Source organism: Barbus barbus (genome assembly GCF_936440315.1).
Source record: "Barbus barbus genome assembly, chromosome: 25".
NCBI lineage: Eukaryota > Metazoa > Chordata > Actinopteri > Cypriniformes > Cyprinidae > Barbus > Barbus barbus.
In genome coordinates, this window is record NC_136753.1 from 30,625,516 (window position 1) to 30,638,654 (window position 13,139).

Consider the following 13,139-nt stretch of genomic DNA (forward strand, 5'->3'; position numbering starts at 1 on the left):
ACAGCACAAACATTTTTTAGTGATGTTTTCACATTATTCATAACATCTGTTCATGTAATCACTCAAAACCTCCTTCATTAAATCAACAGAGACGTTTTGCTTTAAATATTAGTTTATTTCTGATTAAACACAGTTGAACAAATGAGCTGTTTAGATGATAATTGAGAATCATCTGTTGGCTGGTGTTTGTGCAAATAAAGCTGAAGTCGTGTAACGGTCTGATGGTTCTTCTATCGGCTGAAGCTGAGGAATCCCTTCAGTGACGGACGCACGTTGATGTCCACGCTGGCTTTAATGTCTCTGAAGGTGCAGCTGTCGAAGTTAGCCACCAGTTTCTTGGGTCCGATTTTGTAGGGCTTGAAGGTCACCCTCAGCGTGATTCTCTTCCCCGGGTCGAGCTCCACGGTGCTGCCGAACACAAACGCTTCAGCTGTTAAAAACACTTCAGGTGGCCCCTGATCAATCGGACTTTAATCGATGTCTAAATCAGGGTTTGTGAGGTTGTTGAAACGCTAATAAAATGGCTAATAATTTTACATGGTACAAAAAAAAAGTAACATTTAAATAATTTTAAATTAAAACCATCAAAATAAAACAATAATTAAATTTAAAAAAAATAATTAAAATGAATATTCCTAAAACTTTCTAAAGTGTATTAAACCATAATAATTTCAAAATAAAACACTTTAAAATTAAAAATAAATTCAATTATAAAGTGTCAATTGAAAAAATCTTATAAAATACAAAAAAAGTATTTATTAAATTAAAATTAAATAACTTTAAAATAAGAAAACAATCAAAATAAAACGCTAGGAATTAAATCATAAAAACGTCAAATGAAAGTGAATCTTAAAACATTACTAAAATGTGTGTATTAAATTAAAAGTAAATGACTTCACATTACAACAATCAAAATAAAACTGAATGTTAACTGTTAAAAATGATTTAAAAATAAAAATGTTGTAAAAATAAATCTTTAAAAAGCGTACTAAAAATGTGATAAATTATCATTTATTCAATTAAGTAAAGTAAATAACTGAATTTAAAAAGTAACTAAAGAGAGTAAAAATGAAATTAAATCATCTGAAGAAAATGAAAGTGAAAAGAGCTTGCAGACCTTAACAAACAGGTGATAAACAGAGAGCGAGCGTGAGTTTAGTGAAGCTGGGACTCACTTGGATTGCTCTGTTTGTTTGAGCAGGCCGCTGCCGGTGAGCGTGATGGAGCAGTTCTTGAGCGGCGAGAGCAGAGGATTCAGAAAAATCACCTCAGCGGTCATCTCACTGTCCTGCAGAGGAGTCCCACTCACCTGAGACAAACACAGACACAGCACTCACGGGTCACTGATCCGCGACTGACCAGCAGGGCTGCAGAAACCTGCTTCTAATGCGGTACAATAGTGCAGGTGGCATTTTAATTTACAGCACGTGAACTTACATGTACTTGAAGTGAACTTGCCTACCTTAGAAAGTGCTAGTTATGTAAGGTAATTACATGGGGTAGGGTTAGGGTTAGTACCTAGTTATTAACTAATTATTGTACATAGTATGTGCATGAGTAACAGGACTGTAAAATAAAGTGCTACAATATTGCGTCACTTCCTAAAAAAGTAACTAATTATGTTACTTAGTTACTTTTTATGGAAAGTTATGTTGCGTTACTTTGCTCAGACTGAAGGAAATGTAGATTCAGGTCTGTACAGTAGAGAGCAGCTCAAACTAATCACATGAAGAATATGACGCAGGAGAAGAAAGTTCAGCACTATTCAGCAATAACTACAATCAAACACAAATGTGTCATTTTTGATTATTAGTATGATTGAATTTTATCATCAAGGGTCAGCAGCAAAGACACTGGTTAATAAAATAGGATTAAATGCATACATTTTCTTTGTTTTTTTTCACGTATCTAATTATTATAGGTTTGTTTAATATTCTGAGTTTGTATTTGACTGTTTTTCTTGATTTTGAGGAACACTGAATGTGTTTTAGTGCAGGTGAGATGAGTAAATACATGTAGATATTTAGTCTAGAACTACAGTAAGATCATGTTGATATTTAGTCTAGAACTACAGTAAGATCATGTAGATATTTAGTCTAGAACTACAGTAAGATCATGTAGATATTTAGTCTAGAACTACAGTAAGATCATGTTGATATTTAGTCTAGAACTACAGTAAGATCATGTAGATATTTAGTCTAGAACTACAGTAAGATCATGTAGATATTTAGTCTAGAACTACAGTAAGATCATGTAGATATTTAGTCTAGAACTACAGTAAGATCATGTAGATATTTAGTCTAGAACTACAGTAAGATCATGTTGATATTTAGTCTAGAACTACAGTAAGATCATGTAGATATTTAGTCTAGAACTACAGTAAGATCATGTTGATGTTTAGTCTAGAACTACAGTAAGATCATGTTGATATTTAGTCTAGAACTACAGTAAGATCATGTAGATATTTAGTCTAGAACTACAGTAAGATCATGTAGATATTTAGTCTAGAACTACAGTAAGATCATGTTGATATTTAGTCTAGAACTACAGTAAGATCATGTTGATATTTAGTCTAGAACTACAGTAAGATCATGATGATATTTAGTCTAGAACTACAGTAAGATCATGTTGATATTTAGTCTAGAACTACAGTAAGATCATGTAGATATTTAGTCTAGATCTACAGTAAGATCATGTAGATATTTAGTCTAGAACTACAGTAAGATCATGTAGATATTTAGTCTAGAACTACAGTAAGATCATGTTGATAGTTAGTCTAGAACTACAGTAAGATCATGTAGATATTTAGTCTAGAACTACAGTAAGATCATGTAGATATTTAGTCTAGAACTACAGTAAGATCATGTAGATATTTAGTCTAGAACTACAGTAAGATCATGTAGATATTTAGTCTAGAACTACAGTAAGATCATGTTGATAGTTAGTCTAGAACTACAGTAAGATCATGTAGATATTTAGTCTAGAACTACAGTAAGATTATGTTGATATTTAGTCTAGAATTACAGTAAGATCATGTTGATATTTAGTCTAGAACTACAGTAAGATCATGTTGATATTTAGTCTAGAACTACAGTAAGATCATGTTGATATTTAGTCTAGAACTACAGTAAGATCATGTTGATATTTAGTCTAGAACTACAGTAAAATCATGTTGATATTTAGTCTAGAACTACAGTAAGATTATGTTGATATTTAGTCTAGATCTACAGTAAGATCATGTAGATATTTAGTCTAGAACTACAGTAAGATCATGATGATATTTAGTCTAGAACTACAGCAAGATCATGATGATATTTAGTCTAGAACTACAGTAAGATCGTGTAGATATTTAGTCTAGAACTACAGTAAGATCGTGTAGATATTTAGTCTAGAACTACAGTAAGATCATGTAGATATTTAGTCTAGAACTACAGTAAGATCGTGTAGATATTTAGTCTAGAACTACAGTAAGATCATGTAGATATTTAGTCTAGAACTACAGTAAGATCGTGTAGATATTTAGTCTAGAACTACAGTAAGATCATGTAGATATTTAGTCTAGAACTACAGTAAGATCATGTTCACACACAACACTCTGCACTTACTCCTGATTTCTCTCAACACCAGAGCTGTCACTCAATACATCAGAAACACAGGAACTGGAGTTAATTATTTGAAAAAGTAACTCAGATATTTCCTTCTAAATTAAAAAGTAATGCATTACTTTACTAGTTACTAAAAAAAGTAATCTGATTACTTGCGTTACTTGTAATGCGTTACCCCCAGCACTGCTGACCAACTGATCTGTTCAGCATCAGAATGTGTGTGAGACTCACTGCGACGCTGAGCGTGGGACTGTGAGGAACCACGTCTTTCTCTGCCAGATAAACTTTCTTTGGGTCGCTTTTATCCATGCCAATCACAGAGACTTTGATGCAGTTGTTGTCCAGCAGTTTCGGTCCATATGCGGTAAACGGCAGTGTGAAGGGAAGAGTTTGCTCTGAAACAAGCACACAAGTACATGAGTCTGAGTATCTGTGCTTCAGAGTAATGATTAAAAACCATTTCACCTGGAATATACCAATGCAAGTGATGTTAATGATGGGTTTGCATGGTTAAAGATAGCTTATTGTGTTGCATTGTTTTTATTTATTTGTTGTATTTTATAGAAATAAAATTAAGCGTAGTATTATGACTTTTTAGTTTTTTAATTCTTGCTATTGTCGATGATATGCGTTAGATTTTTACTGTAATGATTTTGTTTGTTAAAACAATTTAAAGGCCAGTACAACAAATACTAGTGAAGTGACATTCAGCCAAGTATGGTGACCCATACTCGGAATTCGTGCTCTGCATTTAACCCATCCAACGTGCACACACACAGCAGTGAACACACACACACACACAGCAGTGAACACACACACACACACAGCTGTATGACCGTGAACATACACCGGAGCAGTGGGCAGCCATAACAGCCCGGGGAGCAGTTGGGGGTTCGGTGTCTTGCTCAAGGGCACCTCAGTCGTGGTATTGAGGGTGGAGAGAGCGCTGGACATTCACTCCCCCCACCTACAATCCCTGCCGGCCCGAGACTCGAACCCACAACCTTTGGATTACGAGTCTGACTCTCTAACCATTAGGCCACAACTTCCCGACTAAAAAAACGACTATTTTTGCATTATGAGATTTTGACTATTGAAAGTGTTCAGTTGTCATGACAATAATGCAAAATATCCCAAAATTACATTTTGCGTCATCTTTCATATCAAATTCTTACATTTTATTAATAATTTCACTTTTTTCAAAAGTAAAATTATCAGCCAGTGAGGTAAGAAAAATAATCTTTTGTTTACCCCACTGGCAGATAATTTTACTCGTTTTAAGCAAAATGCACTTAATTTAGGTTTTTGCTTTTCCCCAAGGAAACAAGAATAAATATCTGTGTCTTTTTGCTTATCTAGTAAATGCATCTTGATTTAAGATGTTTTAGATATAGAATACTAAGTAAGATAAGCCTTTATTGCAGTATACTGTAGGCTATATAAAATTCAACCCGCCGAAGTGGCTAGTGAGTGTGACCTTATTACCCGCCAAAGCTGAAATCCACCTGCATCTGGCAGGTTGGCATGTGTTAATGTCAAGCCCTGCTGGTATTACTGGTGTTGTTTGTGTCCGTAGCTCTTGTAAGCGAGCTGACGCTGGTTAGTTGTCAGGTCTAGTCCTGTACCTGTGTTGGGTTGCAGCTGTAGGTCTGTGGTGTGGCTCCAGATGCTGGCCACTGGGGTCCCTGTGTATCTCATGACCTGAGCGCTCATCTTCAGCGTCAGATCCTGGGCTTTGCTGCTCTCGCTCTTCAGAAGCAGCTTGAGTCTAAAATCGGTTCCATTCAGTGGCGCTCCATCCAGACTCAGCTTCATATGGACGTTTGGACGCGACGGCTGGCTCTCCTTCACACCAGGCACGCGCTTCACCGCATCGCCATACGCCGCTCTCTCCTTCTCTGAGCCTGAGGAGCACAGTCACACATGCTCAGATGTGCTGACAGATGCTCAGATATGAGCTTTGTGTGTGAGTGATTGTGAGTGTGTGATTGTATGTGTGTGAGTGATTGTGAGTATGAGTGTGCATTTGTGAGTATGAATGAGTGTGTGTGATTGTGAGTGAGTGATGGTGAGAGTGTGAGCATGAGTGTGTGATTGTGAGTATGTGTGTGTGAGTGATTGTGAGTGTGCGATTGTGAGTATGTGTGTCTGAGTGATTGTGAGTGTGTGAGTGTGAGTGATTGTGTGTGAGTGATTGTGAGTATGAGTGATTGTGAGTATGAGTGTGTGATTGTGAGTATGTGTGTGTGTGTGTGTGTGTGTGTGTGTGTGTGTGTGTGTGTGTGTGTGTGAGTGATTGTATGTGTGACTGTGAGTGTGAGTGATTGTGAGTGTGCGATTGAGTATGTGAGTGATTGTATGTCTGTCTGTGAGTGAGTGATTGTGAGTGTGCGTGTGTGTGTGTGTGTGTGTGTGTGTGTGTGTGTGTGAGTGATTGTGAGTGTGATTGTGAGTGATTATGAGTGTTCAATTTGTGAGTATGTGTGTGAGTATGAGTGATTGTGAGTATGAGTGTGTGATTGTGAGTATGTGTGTGAGTGTGAGTGATTGTGAGTATGAGTGTGCGCTTGTGAGTATGTGTGTGAGTGAGTGATTATGAGTGTGCGATTGTATGTGTGTGTGTGTGTGTGTGTGTGTATGTGTGGGATTGTGAGTGTGAGTATGAGTGTGCGATTGTGAGTATGTGTGTGAGTGTGAGTGATTGTGAGTGCGATATGTGAGTGTGAGTATGAGTGTGTGATTATGAGTATGTATGTGAGAGTGATTGTGAGTATGAGTGTGTGATGAGTATGTGTGAGTGATTGTGAGTGTGAGTATGTGTGTCTGAGTGATTGTGAGTGTGTGATTGTGAGCGTGCGATTGTGAGCGTGAGTGATTATGAGTGTGCAATTTGTGAGTATATGTATGAGTGATTGTGAGTGTGCGAGTATGTTTGTGAGTGTGTGATTGCATGTGTGTGAGTGATTGTGAGATTGTGAGTATGTGTGCGAGTGTAAGTGATTGGGAGTGTGTGATTGTATGTATGTGAGTGATTGTGAATGTGCTTTTGTGAGTGTGTGAGTGATTGTGAGTGTGATTGTATGTGTGTGAGTGATTATGAGTGTGCGATTGTGAGAGTGTGTGTGTTTGTGTGTGTGAGTGACTGACCCTCTGGATGCTTGTACTGGTCAGTGATGTCCTGTCTGCTCTTGCTGCCCAAAGCTTTGGTGCTGATGTTCTGTCCGACAGTCTTTGTGTCTGAAAGGATCTTCTTCTTGGAGCCGTTGGCCATGACCAGCCACGCGATCTTATCTGCATTGACCTCTCCGAACACGAAGGGCACGTCGTATTTGATGTCGGTGTGACCCTCCATGATGGCCTTGACCGGCGCTGGACCGCAGCAGTAAGTACCTGGACCGAATATGGAGAGATAATTTTTGGTAAACGCTTCAGTTTCCACTGAAGATTCACTCATGTAATGTATAGTTTGCTGATGACGCTTGCTTTGATTTATTCTCTAAATCAGGCTTTCCCAAACTGGGGAAAAAGTAAAATATAAGTATTTTTTAAATAATACTATTATTTTATTTACCAGTAATTGTTTACTAATAATTAAATAACAAAATGGGTCACATATGTGCTGTAGATGTGTTCACCTGTGCTCCTCTCCTGCGGCGTCGGGTCCAGAACCTGCCAGCCGTCGTAGAACGAGTCCTGAGAGAGATCGGGACGCTTCATCCAGCCCTCCACCCAGACGTGGTAATTCCTGCAGAACATTCATCATGAGAGTCACTCACTGTCCTCCGCTAACAGAAGCGAACATTACAACACAATTAGAGATGTGTGACGTCAGACTCACCAAATACTGTCCCTGTCTGGTTTGGGTCTTACGCCGTAGTCGCTGAAGTGTTCATCAACGACGAGGTTGTGATCCGTGTCGTGAGCCGACTCATAATTAGTGACAACGCGAGACGGGATCCCCAGACATCTCAGCACTGCAGATGCACAGCGAGCGATTAAAATTAAAAGATGAATTAAAAGCAGGGAATGTGTTAATGTGCTCTCATCAATGAGTGGGATGAACTCTAAAAGTGCTGTTCTTTTTATTTGGTAAAACATGTATGTGTTGAAACAGCTAATAATAAAATGTGACATTCTGTAGTTTTGTCTCATATTCATCTTTTAATCATATTTGCAAATATCTTGACTCCACAGCCAACAGAGCAATCTTGTCTTTACTGTTTCAATACTTATGGAGGGCACTGTATATTTAAAAAATCTTAATAAAAATGAAAATATAAATAAATACACAATAAAATGGCTAAAACTTTAACAAAAAATAAAATAAAAATAAAAATGATAATAGCATCTCAGTTATACTAAAACAGCACTGTGTGTATAGTGTGTGTGTGTGTGTGTGTGTGTGTGTGTGTGTGTGTGTGTAGTGTGTGTGTGTAGCGTGTGTGTACCGGTGCACATGACCGCTGCAAACACCCAGCACTGTCCGAATTTGACAGGATGGCAATCGTATTTGATCCATTGTCTCAGGATGTCCACGCTGCTGCTCCAGTTGGACGGAAGCACGCCTCCGATGAACGTCCCGTCCCACAGACCCATCAGCACCCCCTTATCATCGTCTGAGTTGATCTGAACACATCAATACTCAGCGCTGCTTATCTGCATATGATAATGAGCTCGCAGAATATTCATCACTACTCATCCGTATATGTGACCCTGGACCACAAAACCAGTCATAAGTGTAATTTTTTCAATTTCAGAAATAATAATAAATATTCTTTCCATTGATGTATGGTTTGTTATGATAGGACAATATTTGTCTGAGATACAACTATTAGAAAATCTGGAATCTGAGGGAGCAAAAAAATCTAAATATTGAGAAAATCTCCTTTAAAGTTGTTCAAATGAAGTTCTTAGCAATGCATATTACTAATCAAAAATGAAGCTTTGATATATTTACGGTAGGAAATTTACAAAATATCTTCATGGAACATGATCTTTACTTAATATCCTAATGATTTTTGTCATAAAAGAAAAATCAATAATTTTGAGCCATACAATGTATTGTTGGCTATTGCTACAAATATACCCCAGAGACTTAAGACTGGTTTTGTGGTCCAGGGTCACATATGATATTCATCTCTGCTCATCTGCATATGATAATGAGGCATCTAGCAGAATATTAATCTTTGCTCATCTGCATATGATAATGAGGCATCTAGCAGAATATTAATCTTTGCTCATCTGCATATGATAATGAGGCATCTAGCAGAATATTAATCTTTGCTCATCTGCATATGATAATGAGGCAGCTCACAGAATATTCAGCATTTCTCATCTGAGCTGTCTCATCATATGCAGATGAGCAAAGATTAATATTGAGTATTACAAACAGTAATATTGCAAAATATTATTGCAATTTATAATATTGGTTTCCAATTTTAATATACTTTAAAATATAATTTATTTCTGTGACGCAGCACTGAATTTACAGCATCATTACTCCAGTCTCTCATATGCTCATTTGCATATGATTTTGCAATGGCACCTCATTGAATATTCGTCCTTGATCACCTGAATATGATAATGAGGCAGCTCATTTAATATTAGTCTCTGCTCATCTGCATCTGATAATGAGGCAGCTCATTTAATATTAGTCTCTGCTCATCTGCATATGATAATGAGGCAGCTCATTTAATATTCGTCACTGCTCATCTGCATATGATAATGAGGCAGCTCTTTGCTTCACTGGTTGTGGTGTAGGTGAGGTGTTTTACCATGGCGCTGACCACTCGGCCGACGTAGATGGGGTTGCAGCGGGCTGAATAATCCTCTGGTGCATCTTTAAGACACTTGGGGTTCACATCCAGCAGCTTCAGACAGATGTCCAGGATATCCTCCTCAAACTGCAGAAAGCACAGACACCAGCTCAGATCCTGCTCACGGCTCAATGTGTGTGTGTGTGTGTGTGTGTGTGTCTCTTATGCTCTACAAGGCTGTATTTATTTGATCAAAAATACACAAAGTTATAGTTTTTTTCTGTATTTTTGATCAAATAGATGCAGCCTTGATGAGCAGAGGAAACTTCTTTAAAAAGCATTAACAATCTTACTGATCTCAATTTTTTATACGGCGGTGTATATTCAAATGCATTATATTTTTATTTTTAAAAACATAATTCAAAATGTTAACTTTTTCTATTTTTTCTATTCACTATATTTCAGTTTCAGTTCAGTTCTGAATCAGAAAGCTCCGTGATGTTCTCACCTGACCGAAGTCCCAGCTGATGCTGGTGATGTAGTCATCCACTCCCTTATAAACGATTCCCTGCTCGTTCATGACGTACTCCTGCCGCTCCGCTTCACTCGGCAGAAACACCCAGTCATCTGAGGAGAGAGGAGACAGACACCATTCCAATGTGGTTAAAAACATGAAGTCAAACATTTAGATATCAACATATTTACTGTGTGTCTCTTTTCTGCAAAACATTTAACTGCTGAATACCATCAACAAAAATCAGCCGGCCAAGAGCTGTTTGTCTGCAAAATAGAGCTGATTCTGGATAAATTGAGACTTTTTTTTAATGGAGGTTGTAGTTCTCTCACAATTCTGAAGAAAACAATATTAGACAACTAAACAAAATCTGATGGAATTTCTGAATGATTCAATCGCTTCATTACTGGATGAATCAGTGTTTTTGAATGAATCTCTTGAATGAATGAGTCAAAGACAAATACATTTTTAAAAGCTCCTTTTCACCACATAAGAAAAAAACAAAGATGCGCACTGGAATTGATAGATGGAATTGAAATGTTAATTTTACAACAAGTATCTGGAATTGTAATTCCCAGGTGAAAAACAAGTGCACTTCCATAATGTACTTAAAGTGCTTTATTTTCATGCACTAATTTTGTCCTTAATACACTAAAGATTCTTTAGTACTTCCTTAGATCATCTAAGTGTACTCAACTGTGCTATAATAATTTTTTGTGTATTAAGTACAAAATTAGTGCATGAAAATAAAGCACTTTAAGTACATTATGGAAGTGCACTTGTTTTTCACCTGGGTTGATTCTCGATTCCCAACGCTACGAGACAGTGATGAGGATCATCTCAGATCATCAGTACCTTTACTCCAGGGGTTGAAGAGCACGGTGAGGGCGCTCACGCTCACGCAGGGTCCACTCCTCACGCTCAGAGAGTACTGGCCGATGCAGGCGTCTGACGGACACAGAACGGACAGCGTGACGGCGGACGGAGAGCTGATTAACACCTCCACACTCCAGCGTTTACTGATGCTCGAGCAGCACTGCGAGGATGTGCTGCAGGACGAGAGCGTGCCCTTCTGTTCACACGCTCCAGGACCTGACAGAAACACACAAACCTTGCTGAGTTAATATACATGTACAGCAGGACTGGATAGTGTGAGGTTAAGTCTCTTCTGCTCACCAAGACTGCATTTATTTGATCAAAATTATGAAATATTATTAACATTTAAAACAGATGTTTGAAATCATTCTAATATACTGATTTACTGCTCAAGACACATTTCTGATTATTATCAATGTTGAACACAGTTGTGCTGCTCAATATTTTTGTGGAAACTGTGATACATTTTATTTTTCAGCATTCACAGATGAAAGTTCATAAAAACAGCATTTATTTGAAAATAGAAATATTTTGTAGTATTATAAATGTCTTTACTGTCACTTTTGAGCAATTTAATGCATCCTTGATGAATAAAAGTATTAAACGTAAAATTAATTAAAATAAATGAATTTTTAATAAGTGTTTTATTTTGATTGTTTTTAAAGTTATTTACTTTTCATTTAAATTCTGATTCAAAATTTTTAAAGATTTGTTTTAATTTAACATTTTTAGTATTTAGTTTATTTTTTTAGTAGGTTTTTCTTGGATTATTTTATTTTGTAGTTATTTACTTTTAAAAGATTATAATAAATTAAAATGTAATACTTTAGGATTATTCATTTTTTTAATTTAACATTTTTACGATTTAATTATTAGTGTTTTGTTTTTATTTTAAAGTTGTATACTTTTAATTTACAAAATATACAAATTTTTTATTATTCTTTTAAAGACTTAATTTTTATTATTTATAAGTATTTTATTTGGACTGCATTTTAAAATAATTTACTTCTAATAAATTTTTATGATTATTCATTTTAGTTTTATATTTTATTTAATTATTAGTAAATAATCACTAATTAGTAAATAAAATAATAGTATTGAGCAGCACAACTGTGTTCAACATTGATAATAATCAGAAATGTTTGTTGATCAGTAAATCAGTATATTATTATGATTTCTGAAGATCATGTAACACTGAAGACTGCAGTAATGATGCTGAAAATACAGCTGCAGATCACAGAAATACATTACAGTTTAACACATATTCATACAGAAAACAGCTGTTTTACATTAGAATAATATTTCACAATTTTTACTATATTTTTGATGAAATAAATGTGTTTTTGTTACCTGTCTCCACAGTGATCTGGATGTCGTTGTGATCTAAAAGCTCGGCTCTCAGGATCAGACTGAAGGCTTGTCCTCTGCGGATGATCAGACGCTCCTCTGAGATTTCATTGGTGTGATGCTCGGTGTTGTTCTTCACACACTGCAGATCCACGTTCATCACAGCTGCTAGAAACACACGGTTACGCCACTACACATCTAGTCCAGCAGGTTTATTTCAGAGTTCTTTGCGATTAGATAAATGACATTGTGACACACGCTGACACAAATCATATTTAATCAGAGCTGAAGATCAGGCGTGGTCGATCTGATGAATGAAGAGCAGATCAGAAACACTGATTTCATCATGTTTGCTTCACATGTTTCCACTGAGAATATAAGACGGATCAACTCTAAACTTAGAAATCATCTGAAGATGCATTCGTTTAGCAGATGCTGTTACACTCTTAAAAATAAAGTGCTTAAAAGGTTCTTCACAGCGACAGAAGAACCATTTTTGGTTCCACAAAGAATGATTCAGTCAAAGAACCATCTCTTTATAATCTGAAGAACCTTCTTTTGCCACAAAGAAGCTTTTGTGAAACAGAAAGGTTCTTCAGATGTTATGGAACCATTTAGACAAAAAAGGTTCTTCTATGGCATCGTGAAGCACCTTTATTTTTAAGAGTGTATTACACCAGCTGTCAGTGTCACCCGTGATGGAGCAAACTTTACTAGTGATTTTCACCACTAAGATAGTCGAGTGTACTAACAGAAATACAACTGAAGAGTAAAATCACGTCTAGACTCTAACTTATAGAGCACAGATCAAAAACTATAACAGACTTCAATAAAAGGTGTAGTTTAGTCTATCCTAAACATTTACTAGAGTGCTAATATTCACAGAAATGGTAAATCTGAATATAGATTTATAACTAGACATCAGTTTGACTCACCCTGATCTCGGCTGACAGAGTTCCTGCTCCTCAGATTCTCACTCATGCTTGTCTTGTCAGAGTGTGTGTGTGTGTGTGTGTGTGTGTGTGTGTGTGAGGAGCTTTA

The 13,139-nt window shown here is 36.7% G+C and overlaps 1 protein-coding gene across 1 annotated transcript; it reads right to left on the reverse strand.

Moving 5' to 3' along the window:
• Positions 1–98: 98 nt before the first annotated feature.
• On the reverse strand, positions 99–13,108 carry LOC306845032 (protein-glutamine gamma-glutamyltransferase 2-like). The gene is made up of 12 exons (XM_079377542.1): positions 12,102–13,108; positions 10,731–10,967; positions 9,870–9,988; positions 9,380–9,508; positions 8,054–8,231; positions 7,444–7,579; positions 7,241–7,350; positions 6,753–6,995; positions 5,231–5,509; positions 3,837–4,000; positions 1,176–1,309; positions 99–408 (listed from the first exon to the last, which is right to left on the reverse strand). The coding sequence occupies exons 1-12, from the start codon at positions 12,256–12,258 to the stop codon at positions 231–233; spliced, it is 2,064 nt and encodes a 687-aa protein (XP_079233668.1). The 5' UTR covers positions 12,259–13,108; the 3' UTR covers positions 99–230.
• Between the last annotated feature and the right edge of the window lie 31 nt (positions 13,109–13,139).